A 13,064-nucleotide genomic window follows, 5' to 3' on the forward strand; every position below is an offset into this window, starting at 1 on the left:
AACCACTTCCAGAGTCAACGCTGCTCCCCGATGCCATTAGATCATTTATTAAGTGATATAATGTTTAGAGTTGTGCCTCCCAAACCTCAAACACTAAAAAGCTGTGATAAAAGTAGGATTGAATTACGGCATTGATGCCTGTTTTATGTATCAGTTGAAGCCGGGTTACAGTCCCTTTGGTGCTCAGGAGGTTTTCACTTACCCCACGTATTTATCTCCAATCTGAGCCAGACTGTCTTTCCCACGTTACTTTCTGTTTACGAGCGTAGGTGGGTGGAGCCTTTTGGCTGGAATCGTGGCTTTTTTTTTTAATGGCATTGTTGTAAAAAAAATAATTTGTTCATCCTTGTGAAAAAAGTGTATTTATTAATTTCAAAATGGAGTGCAGATTCTTAAAATACAAAGTGTTTTAATTTAATTAATAAGTCCCCACCCCCACCACGTAAAGAATATGAAGATAAAGAATATAAAGAAGAAAAGAAAAAAAAACCTCCTTACGTGTACAAAGCACAATCTTAAAGCGGCGCGATGGTACCGAACAGCTGGAGGTCTCGTCGTGATTCAGAGACATGTTTAATCATTTTGAATGTGCCTTATCTGGAATTATTTCCGGAAGAGGATTGATACCCGCTGCTTTTATGAAATCAGGGCTCGCAGCGCTTTGCACGGGACTCTTCCGTCTGAGTGCACAGAGACGAGCTGACCCCGAGTGGAGGGGAGATTTGTGAATGCCTCAGTGCTGACTGGGGATTCCTCCGTGGCCATAGTGGAAGTGCTGAAATGGACAGATGCAAATGGCCGGCAGCGCTACCAGTCCAGAGCAGCCACGTTGTGTGAATAAGAAGCAGGAGAAAGTTTACAGAGGAATATCCAAGGGCTTAGACGAGTCTGAAAAGATGCCAGGCGAACTTCTCCTTCTTCAGGGGTTTTCCCCAAGCTTTGCTGAGGAAAAAAAAAACAACAAAAAAACAAACAAGAAAAAAATAAAAATCCCCCACCCTTGTGGTTTGAAATGCAAAGTTAACAGTTTTACTCAGCCCCCTCCAAGGCTTTTATAGTCTCTCCTAATCTTTTTTAATGTGTCAAAGGGCTTTCTTGAGAGTCTCTGTGAAATTTCACACTTAAGTTGTTTGCAAAGTCAGTCTGAATTACAGCGCTGAGTGAGGCTAAACTTTTCTGAAAGGGCTGGAGAAAACTTTTACAAAACTGTATGTTGTATTTGTGTAACGGGGAATGTTGGAGCGGACCGGACTGGGACAACAGACATGTTGGGAGTTCTGCACCGAAACTGGAACTGGCTGATTATACAAATAAATCACATGGAAGCCAAGTTTTTGTTGTTGTTGTTGTTGGTTTCGGCCCCGTTCCTCCCATGATGGAGGTGTCGCCGCAGCAGAGCATCCCAGTCCAGGCACTGATTCATGAGTAGCAGTACGCCTTACCTTTCATCAGGTTTCAATAGAGCTTTATTCTAGCGTCGTTCAACTCAAACTACATACTCAATAAAAGAGAAAGTAAAAAGTGCAGACTTAAAGGAGCATGAGGCTGGATTTATGAAAAAAATGCGTATACGTTTTAAGTTTTCTAGAAATAATGTCAGATGAAGCGTTCCAAACCAAAAAGAATGAGCCCTCTAGTGTATCTCTCCGTTGCCTTGAACAGGCTGTGTGCTGCAAAATGTGCTGCAATTGTGGGGCCGAATTTCCCGCGCTGTCCTGCGGATGTGACGTCACATGACGCTGCATGCGCGCACGAGTAAACATTGGATACGCGTTTGAGTCATGGAGGCAGCTTCAACTTGAATTGGGACTGAAAACAGATGCTGACATGGCTCATTTCCTACTGACCAGGTAAGATAACATTGTAAGTCATATTTAGAGCTTGATTTGAAAATCACACTAGATTACACACGCGCTCCCGTGCCGGCTTCGCTGTTGGCTGCAGGAACTCCGACGGTCGTCATGGCGCTAATGAGTCTCATTTCTTATTCTTGCCTCATGCTCCTTTAAGGCTAAATAAAAACATTTAAATGTAATTACTAATTTGAAACTTAGAGATGTAAAAAGAAATAATAAAAAAATTCTGATAACAGGAGAGGGAACAAATACATCATATGGATTAAAGTATTTGGCCTCACCTGTAATTATTTAATTCAGGTATTTCAATCAGCCTTGTTGCGACAGGTGTCTAAAATCACCTTTGCAGTAATATGGCTCAGGAAGATGATTAGAAGGAAGCATTTGGAAGACCACGTGCATCACAGAGCAGGGTCAACAACTGCTGAGGCACAAATGCTTGGCTGGTTAGTTCTGAATGTGATGATGTTCGCTGGCATTGATATAATCACAAAAACCTGTGCAGTGGGAGCTTCGTGGAGCGGGTTTCCATGGCCATGCAGCTGCGCGCTGGCTTGGCTTGTCCGCAGAGTAACGAGTCCCACTTCTGTCTCTGGAGGTCCGATGGTTGAGTCTAGGTTTGGCAGATACCGGGAGAGTTGAAGGGCAACCATGATGGTTCAGCATTACAAGACATTTTGGACCATTTCATGCTTGGAACCTTACAGGTTACAGTTTGGGGAAGGTGCTCTTCCACTCCAACATGCCCCAGTGCACAAAGACGTGTTTTGATGGGTCTTGTCCAGACGAACTTGACCTCAACCCCAACAACAATATTTGCGATGAACTGGCAGAGAGACTGTGAGCCGGGACTTATCTTCCTACATCAGTGCTTCACCTGATGAATATTTACAAAATAAATGGACACAAATTCCCACAGAAACACTGCTGAATCTTGCGATAAACTTTCCAAATAAGAACAAATCTGTATTAAAGTATATGTGTCTGAGTCCAAATCTCATAAGGACCTGTTAATGGGTCCTTGCACTCGATTTGGGACTCAGAGACGGATCCTTCCAATCAGTCGCACCTCGACTGTGGAACAAGCTCCCTCTCTCTTCACGCTCACTGGATCCTATTGACGCTCTCAAAAAGCATCTCGCCTGATTTTCATTGCTTCAAGCATTTTAGCTCCACAAAGGGCTGCTGTGACTAGTCTCTTCTATTGAATGTTTATTGTCTTAGCTGTCTAACATTTGATGTATTTTATTGTATGTTTTTTTCTAAAATGTATATTTTATTGCAAAGCAGTTTGTGATTGATGTCTGAGAAAGGTACAATTATAAGTACTTTTACTTAATAACTTACAGTGCTACTGCTCGTGTGATGGTCAGGGATCGGTCTGCTGCTGTTCATGTTGTGTTGGCAGCAATAGACTGCCATGATAAATACATTGTTTTATTTTATTTCTCTTTTACTATTTTCCTGTTATTTTAACAACAAAAAACATATTTATTCAGCTGACTTGCACTTTTTGACTCAAACAAGGTATGACTCAAACAGCTCAGCGGAATTTTTTATTTTTTTTGCCGAGTCCTGCCTTCGTTTCGCTAATCTTTGGTGAGCCAGATCCTCAAACATCAAACTTGAAAGCTTATTTTCCTGCATTAAATCCATGCTTTGGAGCTTCACCTGCGTACCCCACACCTTCTCAGGTTTTGTGCATTGCCTTTTGCTGTCTATTTGTTTTGGTTTACGGGGGATTGAGACGCGTAAGGGTGCAAGCCCTAGCAGTTTGGTGCTGGTCAGACACGCATCATATGTTTTTCTTACCGTCTTGATGCCAGGCGTCTGAACTTGTGTGTGACCCCTCCTACCAATCTCTCCACACGGTGGTCATGCCAGGCTGGGCTGCGTTCATCGGCAACGTGGCCAGCCAGACAAGAAGAGTTTAGTTAATATGGAAAGCTTCGCCACTACGCAGACTTTAAGATTTTGCACATTTGATTAGTTTCATCACCCACAGAAAGGGGTGAATCTATTCTCTTAATGTAATTTGTGGAAAATGTACCATGACAGTTTAATTATTTTGAGGGGGCAAATTTGCATTTCCAGTGCTCTGCAAACTAAATACTACCGTAGGTTCTAAGGCCTTAAAGATAAATTAATAATCTAGAGTATTTAAAACCCATGAAACATTTAAATTAAGTAATATCACTTCCTAAAGGGCATAGTGGAGCTTTTTTCCCCCCCATACATATGCAGACAGACACACTTTTTAAATAAACATCAGCGCTAATCACTGAGACTGAAATCAGAGCAAGAGCAGAAAATATTTTCTGGAGCTTTTAATGGTTCCTCCGGGGCTCCTCTCTGACTTAGATAAGATGGGATTTAGACAAAGTTGATGCATTTACCAAACTTGGATTCTTTTTGTCTCAATGCGTTAGAAAGAGCAGCTCTGTATAACCCTTCACTGATAAAATGATATCACCTTTTATAATATTCAGGTTAAAAAGGCTTTTTAAGGGGGGTTGGGGATACATTGCTGTTCATGACATTCATGTGCAGCAGCCTTTGATCACCTTTTGAGAGAAATCAATTGGATGTGTTGCTCTGCCCCATTTTGGAAGACTACAAGCGTTCATTTTTGTTCCCCTTGTGCTGCAAATGTAGTAATTGACTCTGATTTTTGGCTTCAGGCAGTAACCTAATAAGGCCATCCAAGGTTAATGATAGACCTTTTTTAGAAAGGCTGAACGTCTGACACCAATATGTAGTGGTGGTGAAAAACAATTATTACTTACATGAGAGACACTTGGGGCAGAAGTCTCTGACATCTTGGTGAATAATTGTCATTCTGTCTATTATGAGCAGTTATATTTTGTCAGTTTGACCTCTGTAACACATATTACACAGACATTTTTTTGTTAAAATGCTACAGTCATCCAGAAAGCCAGTTTCAGCAGAGGTGTGTGTGTGTGTGTGTGTGTGTGTGTGTGTGTGTGTGTGTGTGTGTGTGTGTGTGTGTGTGTGTGTGTGTGTGTGTGTGTGTGTGTGTGTGTGTGTGTGTGTGTGTGTGTGTGTGCTTTGCAATCATCTCTTCCTAGGAGAACTTGTGCCACAAATTTCTGTGATTTACCATCTTTCCCATCCAAGCAACTGGAGTCAGCATAAGTGTTGTTCGCCATTGCCAATCTGCTGTCATAGTATTCGCTGCCAAGAAATTTATCCCCTCCCCTCCTGCTTTATTAGCCATAGATTATGGACAGTCGTGGATAGTGCTGTCGAGGGAGGAAGGGTGAATAATCTTTTAAGCATGAACCACTGTTCAGTAAAATGCATCTGTAGTATTTCTACCATTATATATTTTTTTTAAATCGACCTTTACATCCTCAAATAGTCACGGTTTAGGAGCCTAAAAGTCCATATAAACTTAATGTGTTATTATTTTGGAAGGACTTCTTGAGATTTTCAACCAAATATGGTGTCACTCATGTTTTCCTCTCACGGCCAGCTGAGAACAACAATTAGCTTGAACTCTTGTTGGCCCGAACAACTTTCAGATCCTCCGTTTAGCTTCAACTTCAGTAATTCTGGACATTTTCAAAACTGCATATCTTGTACTGCTTATATAAAGTGTAGACAGTATACGTATATACTCTATACTTATACGTGTGCTGACGAGGACCAGAGGGAGGGAGCACATTACACCTGTTTTAAAATCGCTGCATTGGCTCCCCGTGCGCTTCAGGAGTTTATCCTGTTTTATTATCTCATTGTTTTATTTCAATGTTATATTCAAATGTTTGGGGGGGGGCATTAATATGTTTTATGTTTGTGTATTGTTTTTATGCAATGCATTATATGCATGAAAGGTGCTCTATAAATCAAGTTTGATTTGATTTGATATACTGCAGTCTAGTCTGGTGGTCATGAAAAGTACGGACAGTAAGCTGGTCATATGACTGGCTTCCATTGTATTTGTATGATGGGATATTGTGTGTCAGGTTAACTGGTCAGTTGCATACCAGGAATATACCACCTCGCACCATCTGAGCATTTTGAGTGTACAGCAGATTGCACAGTTGTTTGCTTCCTGCGTACTGTATACTACATTTTGCCAAAAACAGTACACACTAGTAGTTTAAAGCAGCACAACGTAACTTTCAGCTTTTCTGAGTTTGGCGGCATCTTTTGGACAAAAGCGGTAGTGTTTTACCAGAAAGAACACTACGTTTCCCATGAGCACCAGCGCGTACTGCCGGAAAACTCCTGTCCCGTCGCTGCATTTGTTTTGATGAGAGAAGACGGGACGCTTTTCTGTTTCACCAAGTGAACAGACGGAACGCAAAAAAAAAGATGTTAAACTGCTGAAAAGGAACTGGAATTTACCGGGATACCTTAAACAAGGAAGCCAGGGAGCGGTATATGGAGAAAATAATGATTATTAACGGTCTGGATCCATATGAAATCCCTACTGAAGAGCCATGTGTTTCAATAAATTAGTATAATAGTACAACATACAGTACATGTTTGGTATCCCTCTTACTTCTCTTTTCTTTTTTTTTGACTGCTATATTATGGTGAAGAGGCTCCGAGGCGTGAGCAATATTTTTGTTTTCCTCGTGAGATTATTTTTTTCCTCTGCAGCTACAAATAAGAGTTAATATTTTTTCCTCAACGAACTAGTTTTATCTGAAGATTGGGGTTAATTGCACCGCAGAGAGCTGGCCAGCAACTGCGTTTAGCTGGAGAAGTGGGGAATAAAACCCGTGTTTTGATCCGACCCGGTCTGTGTGAGTGTTTGTGGTTTAAGGCTGTTTATGGTTCTGCGTTAAATCGACGCAGAGCCTAAGGCGTAGAGTACGCGGTGACACGCACCCTACGCCGTAGGTGTGCGTCGATTTAACGCAGAACCATAATTCAGGCTTTACTGTGTGGAAGGTTTGGTCGTTACAGCCGCAATCCAAGTGAGCCGACGACTCTTTCACTCTTTTACTCTGTTATATCAGATACTTGGCCTGCGTGGTTCTGCCTCCGAGCAGGAAACCGTTGAATAGTTAAACCATTAGCGATCTTTTCCCCACGTGTGTTGTGTGGAGCTGCTGCAGCCACAACACAGCAACGGGTTACCAGCTTCTGCGGAGCTGCGCTCCAAGCCCCGCCCATTTTCGTCTCGACTGCGAATCGGGAAGGAGGGGGAAGTGACGTATGCCGTAAAGCAGTCAAAGTCGTAAAGATGTGTAGTTTTTTAGTGTGGAAGGGTTCCTACCCTGCTCCTCAAAGTTACATAGTGCTAGTGAAGGCGATACAGACCCCTCAGACCATGACAGAGGTTCATTAAACCTGTTGGAAGTTGATGTACCATCACAATGACTCTGGAAATATGATATTAAGGTGGAAAAGTTACGTAGTGTCGCTTTAAGACATTTTTGCATTGGGCCCCCCCCATCCCCGCCATAACTCACCATTTACTAATCTTTTTTCTTTTTTTGCTCTTTTCCAGAATACCGGGACTTTGGAGCGCTCCAGCGGCAACACTCCGGTCACTGGTTATAAGCGCATGGTCATTCCAAACACGCCTCCTCTGACGGCCACCAAGAAGTCCACCCCCAAACCTCAGGCCCCAGGGGGGGGCTCAGCGATGCCGCCTTACTCCGCCAGCCCGGTGACCAAGCCTCAAAGCCACATGGCTCCCCAGCCTGTGCCGGCCTCCTACGCTACAGCGTCCACCCCGAGCCAGCCCACCTTCAACGTCCAGGTGAGGTCGGCCCAACCGGGCCCCCAACACCAAGCCCCGGGGGGGCAGCATTTTGGCCAAGTGCCGGTCCGCAGCCCCGCACAGGTGCAGTACATGCCCGCCCAGCCCAAAGGTCCCGACTTTGCTTACGGACCACCACAGCCCGGCTTCTCCCCGATGGCCCCTCAGGAGCAGCATCATCCAGGAGGAGTGAGCTCCAGGAGACCCGACCTGGTCCCGGCCCAGGGATACCAGCCCTCCGGGCCCAAGAAGACCTACATCACTGATGTTCCCCCTGCCATGGTGACCTACACCGCTGGACCAGCTGCTCCAATAAAGGTAGGAAGGGTTTTCATCATCACACACTACCTACTAGGGGTGTAACGATACACTAATCTCACGGTACGATGCACGATATTGAGGTCACGATAACGATACGATATTATAGCAGTATTTTTTTAACAACCTTGAATCAGGAACATATGACTAGAAAAAATTGTCTTTTATTTGAAAGACACAAAATACAAAACAATGCTGTGTGTTTGCCCTATCTTTACAGTTTGTAATGCTTTATAAATGTTTAAGTTTCAAAGAACAAGCCTGGCCAACCATTTTCCACAAACTGAACTAAAAGTAAATGTCAGGTTTGCATTATGCATCTTCAGTTTTTGCCACAAACTGAATAGTTTCTCTCATGTATGACTTGACTTTTTTCTTTTCCAGAAATTTAACAACTAAAATTAAATACATAAAGAAAAGTAAATAAATAAACTATGAAAAGTCCCAAACTCAAAATGCAACATGACTGTTATTTATCTTCTGCCAGAGCTAAGAGCTTCACCTGCTCCAGCCTGAGGCCGTAAGGTGAACCCCGTTATCGTTTCATCCCTCACACCTTTGGGGACGACACAATCTTTACACCATAAAAAGGATTGATTCACGCTCACCTTTATAAGTAAAAGTTCGGAGCTGAAAGAAAACCCAAAGAGTCCCATGATCGGGACCGTAAAACGGTACTAGTTTCTTCTGAGCGTAGTAAGATTTTCGTCCGCGGGTCGAGGCGTGGTCAGCACGTGATCCCGCTGCAATAGGATGCGCGTTACTAGTAAACACAATATATTAATATTAATAACCCAATATCGCGCTACAGTTTGTCACCTCACGACACGTATCATGGCGTTTTTGTATCGCGAAATTTCGTGGCACGATATATTGTTACCCTCCTACTACCTACTGACACTGCTGCTTTTATTTTACTCATTTGATTATTTGATTATTTATAGACATTTCGGCTAAATTGAGGCTCGTTGAGAAAAACTGCTATCAAAGCATCCACTCTTTCCATTCACGTGGTCTGAATTGGTGTCAGTTCTCTAAGTAGCCCCGTTATCCACCATCTATCACGTCCTACTCCACCTGGGATATATAATCCTCCCAGCGTGTTTCTTGGGTGTTAGTGTGTGTACAGGATTATAAGTGTAAATCATCGACACCATGTCCTCCAAGGTAAAAACGGAACGGGACCATCCAGTTTGTCGTCAGTAAGGGAGTATGGTATGGCACTACAGAGAAAAACAAACATTTGATGTCATACAAAGCATTAAAATAAACCGGCTTCAATACAAGACCTTTTTATAGAACTGAACATTAACAATAAGAATTACAAAATACTGTCATCCCTTAGAACAGAGTTATGTATGCCATAGAGACCGCTATTCTAATCTCAGTGTTTCCAGCCTTCGACAATATCTGGAAAGTGGAGGGCCCTTGAGTTTTCTTTAATTCAAGGATTTTATGCTGGTGCAAAGTACAAACTGGGCCTCTCAGCCTCGGGGAATATCTCATCAAGGACTGTACTTTACTAAATACAAATTAGCTTCAACATTGCAGCAAGTGCCGTATCTAAAAAGTAAGTCTAATTATATTTGTTCAAAACAAAAGTCTACATTTTGCTTGAAAAGCTAGCTTTGGTCCCAGTATGATGCATTGTTTTTTTTATTTAAAAAAAAAAAGGTGGCGTTTAATAGGTTTGTGAGGATTTCTTTGATTTCAGATAAAAGCAAAGCACTAATTTTAACGACATAGCTTTTGCTCTACATAAGTATATATTTGTCTTCCTCTTCCAAGGATAAACTGAGACAGGGAAGCTGCGGTTCCCCACGCTCTCTTCTTTATTTTAGAAAACTTAATGCCTTACATACAAATTCAACCAAAGAATGTGCTGTAAATGACGTAGTTTACTTGAAACGCTCATGAATTATGTGCATTTATACCCTAGATGTTTCTTTATTTGTGTACACTATAGCAGATCTTTAACGTCAAAATAACCCAGAAATATTACAAAAGCCAGATTAGAGTGAAAGCAAATCTGTCAACTTTGCCGTTTTGTTCCCCAATGTGCTTGACCCAGAGTCATGACATTTCACATCCTTTTGTGAATGTTGTCAAATCTACTTAAAAAGAGTGGTTTTAGCCTCTATTAATCTGTAGGGAAAAAAATACAACAACGTAGTCAATTAAAAAAGAACTATTTACATATTTGTTACGACGATCGAAAACTTTGTTGAGTAATTTTGAGTGTATGTTGATTTTGTGTAATACCCAGGACTTTGTCAGTTGAAGCCCATTGCTTTGATTGATGACTTTATTAAAGAGATCTCGTCACATAATTGAGTCTTTTCATAGAAGGTCAGTTTCATTAGAAGTCCAACATGAACTAGTTGCAGTGAAATTTCATGAATTAGGCTTGCTCTGATCAGCTCATCTCCACTGGCCCCGGCTTCAACCCGTATCAGCGTCTCCCTCACAAAAGCCCAGTCCTCCCACAGAGCACCCAGTCTCAAGTAAAAGGAAGGTGTGTAAAAAAATAGCATCTTATATAGACACACTTCAAGGATATGAATTTGCCAAATCGATCAGTGTTTGATCTCCTTTGTGGTCCAGAAAAAAAATCCAGGTCGCTGACAGTAATCGTGTCAATTTCTAAGAGTGTCTCCGTTCCCAAAATGGGGGGAAGCTAAGCAGGATGATAACATGTGTTGCTGTTTGAGCTTGAGTGACGTTTGACAGGGGGGATTATTTCGAACTGCTCAATCCCTGCAGCCAACAAAATCCCCCTGTGAGGTCAATGATGGCTTCATCCGTCAGACATGTTGGAGTAACTTGACATTTTTCCGTCTTCCACACTTCACCTCTTTGACCTGCGACAGAACATTTGCATACGGTGCCCGCAGGTTCCGTATGCAAATGCTGGGAAATAACGAAATACATTAGAAACTTTTGGATTATAAGAACCAATTATATCTCGTTGAAGGTATTTGAACACTTGTGAATCCAGCAGGATTATAAATCTCCTAAAATCAACATATTAATCAATGTATTACTTCATGCATAGCAATGATCTAGTTATTGACCTTAATCTAAATGAGACTGTATTTCAGTCGAGGTGTTTACATGAGGTGCTTTAAGAATATTCATGTCATATTCCAGGTGTATGAGTTAAAGATGATAGTTTGATTGTTGAGATTTCCCCTATGCCCATGTGCCTGGCACTCTATTTTAACTGGTTCTGAACCAAAATTTGATTGTCTGCTGTCTTTAATTTAACTGCCCTCGTTCACGTGAGCCCTTCTCAGCACCTGTTCTTAGCATTTCCTCCAGAATTTCATGCAATATCACCAAACTGGAGTTTGTCAGCAGAATGCATACCGTTGTGAGTTACTTCTTCATACTTTAGCAAAGCTTTGGGGACAGCTTCTTACTTTTAGTACCATTTATTATAGTTTTGCACTTGTTGCTGTCCTTAAGTGTTTGGCAACTGCTATCCGTGGAGGTACTAGGTGCTACAAAATACTATGGAAACTCAGTTTCATAGTGTGGAAGGTGCTTTATGCACAGTTTTTCCAGGCCGAGGCGGTCCAGTTTGGTTGGCCAAAGATCTGGACCAGCTTTTATCTCTGGTGTTTGCACATCGTCTGTTGTCTGTTAGCTTCATCAGGCTGTGATTTTTGGAGGAGTTTGTATCTACATGTGAAGCCGCAGGGATGAGTTTCAGCCTTCATAGTTCTCAGTCAGAAGAGAGTGGAAACCCTTTCCCCGTCGACTGTGGGGTAGTTTAAGTATCTCTGGGTGTTATTCATGAGTGAAGGAAGGAAGGCTGAGGAGATTGATGGATGGATTTGTGCAGCATCTGCATTAATGTGAACTCTGCACTGGTCTCTCTTGTGGGGAGGAGAGAGCTGAGCCAAAAGGCAAAGCTTCCTGATTTCCAGGTTGATGGACATTCCCATCCTCGACCGTGGTCATGAACTGTGGGTAGTGACTGAAAGAGTAGGATTGTGGGTTCAAATATCTGAAGTGAGTTGGGGTGATACCTGAATCGGAGAGAGGGTGAGAAGCTCAGCCATTCAGGAGGGACTTGAGATAGAATCCTGCTCCTTCACATTGGGAGGAGCCAGCTGAGGTGGTTTGGTACTAACCAAGAAACCACCTTGCTGCTTCCTTCCGGAGGTGTTTCAGTCATGGGAGGCAGACCTTTGACATGCCATGCCATCTCTCTTGTACAGTGAAGCTAAAAATACTGATGATGCTAGCATTGTCTTTTAACAATTTGCACTTGTTTGCTGTTTTATACAGTGCTGTTGCAAGTGCTGCATATGCCTTTGCCGATGTTGATGGTGTTGTTGATGTTGTTAATGTGTCGTCTGTGTCTGTCTGTACTGCAGCTTTGTGGCCTCTACTCCGAGACCAATTTCTCCCGTGGGAGATTAATAAAGTAAACCTTGAACCTTGAATGCCAGAGAGATGATCGCTCTAGTCTAGAGTTCTGAACAGAGCCCGCTGTCCTCAGTCAGTGTTTCACATCTGATAGAAGTCAAGAAGGATCGAAGATACGATGCTAATAATGAAAATATAATACAATCAAACACAATCCAGATCCAAACCGATGCCTTGATAGAGTGTAGCTTAGTCTTTGTGCCGTTGCTGTTTATCTAGTATGTTTACCATTGTCATTTCCGGTTAACTCTGATTTGCTAGTCAATGGCTAGTGCTCCACCAATCAGATTGGTCATAGAGGCCGATGGCTAGTGGCCAATTCTACATCTTGAATCGGCAAACATGAACGCTGATGGATGACTGCAGGGGACACACAAACCAGACTCGAGTCACCGGCCTCTGCCGACCTCTGCCGACCTCTGCCGACCTCTCCCAACCTCTCCCGCCTGCCCGAAGGCGTCCAACAGCCGATTATCGGGTTGGTGTGTCCCGGCCTTAAGGAATCCATTTAAGTTTCCCTTATGATTTCGACTGCTTTTTGGCTACGATTTTGCAAAAAATGTTTCACAGAAAAACATGACACTTGATGGATAATGCCCCTCAGGGATTCCTGGCCACTAAGATGTGACCATAGCCATGCCACTAATATACATTTAGCTAAAAATGTGATCTATTGTGGTTTGACCTGAGCAGCACACTTAACATTATCT

The 13,064-nt window shown here is 42.5% G+C and overlaps 1 protein-coding gene across 4 annotated transcripts in view; it reads left to right on the top strand.

Annotated features, from left to right (window-relative positions):
- lpp (LIM domain containing preferred translocation partner in lipoma) overlaps positions 1-13,064 on the top strand; it is a 180,452-nt gene that overhangs the window by 100,700 nt on the left and 66,688 nt on the right. For all 4 annotated transcript variants that reach the window (XM_061737593.1, XM_061737594.1, XM_061737596.1 and 1 more), the window contains one exon: positions 7,345-7,917. In XM_061737593.1, coding sequence (XP_061593577.1) covers positions 7,345-7,917 — 573 coding nt within the window. The remainder of the gene's footprint in view (positions 1-7,344; positions 7,918-13,064) is intronic.

This window comes from Cololabis saira, chromosome 13 (assembly GCF_033807715.1).
Source record: "Cololabis saira isolate AMF1-May2022 chromosome 13, fColSai1.1, whole genome shotgun sequence".
Classification (NCBI taxonomy): Eukaryota; Metazoa; Chordata; class Actinopteri; order Beloniformes; family Belonidae; genus Cololabis; species Cololabis saira.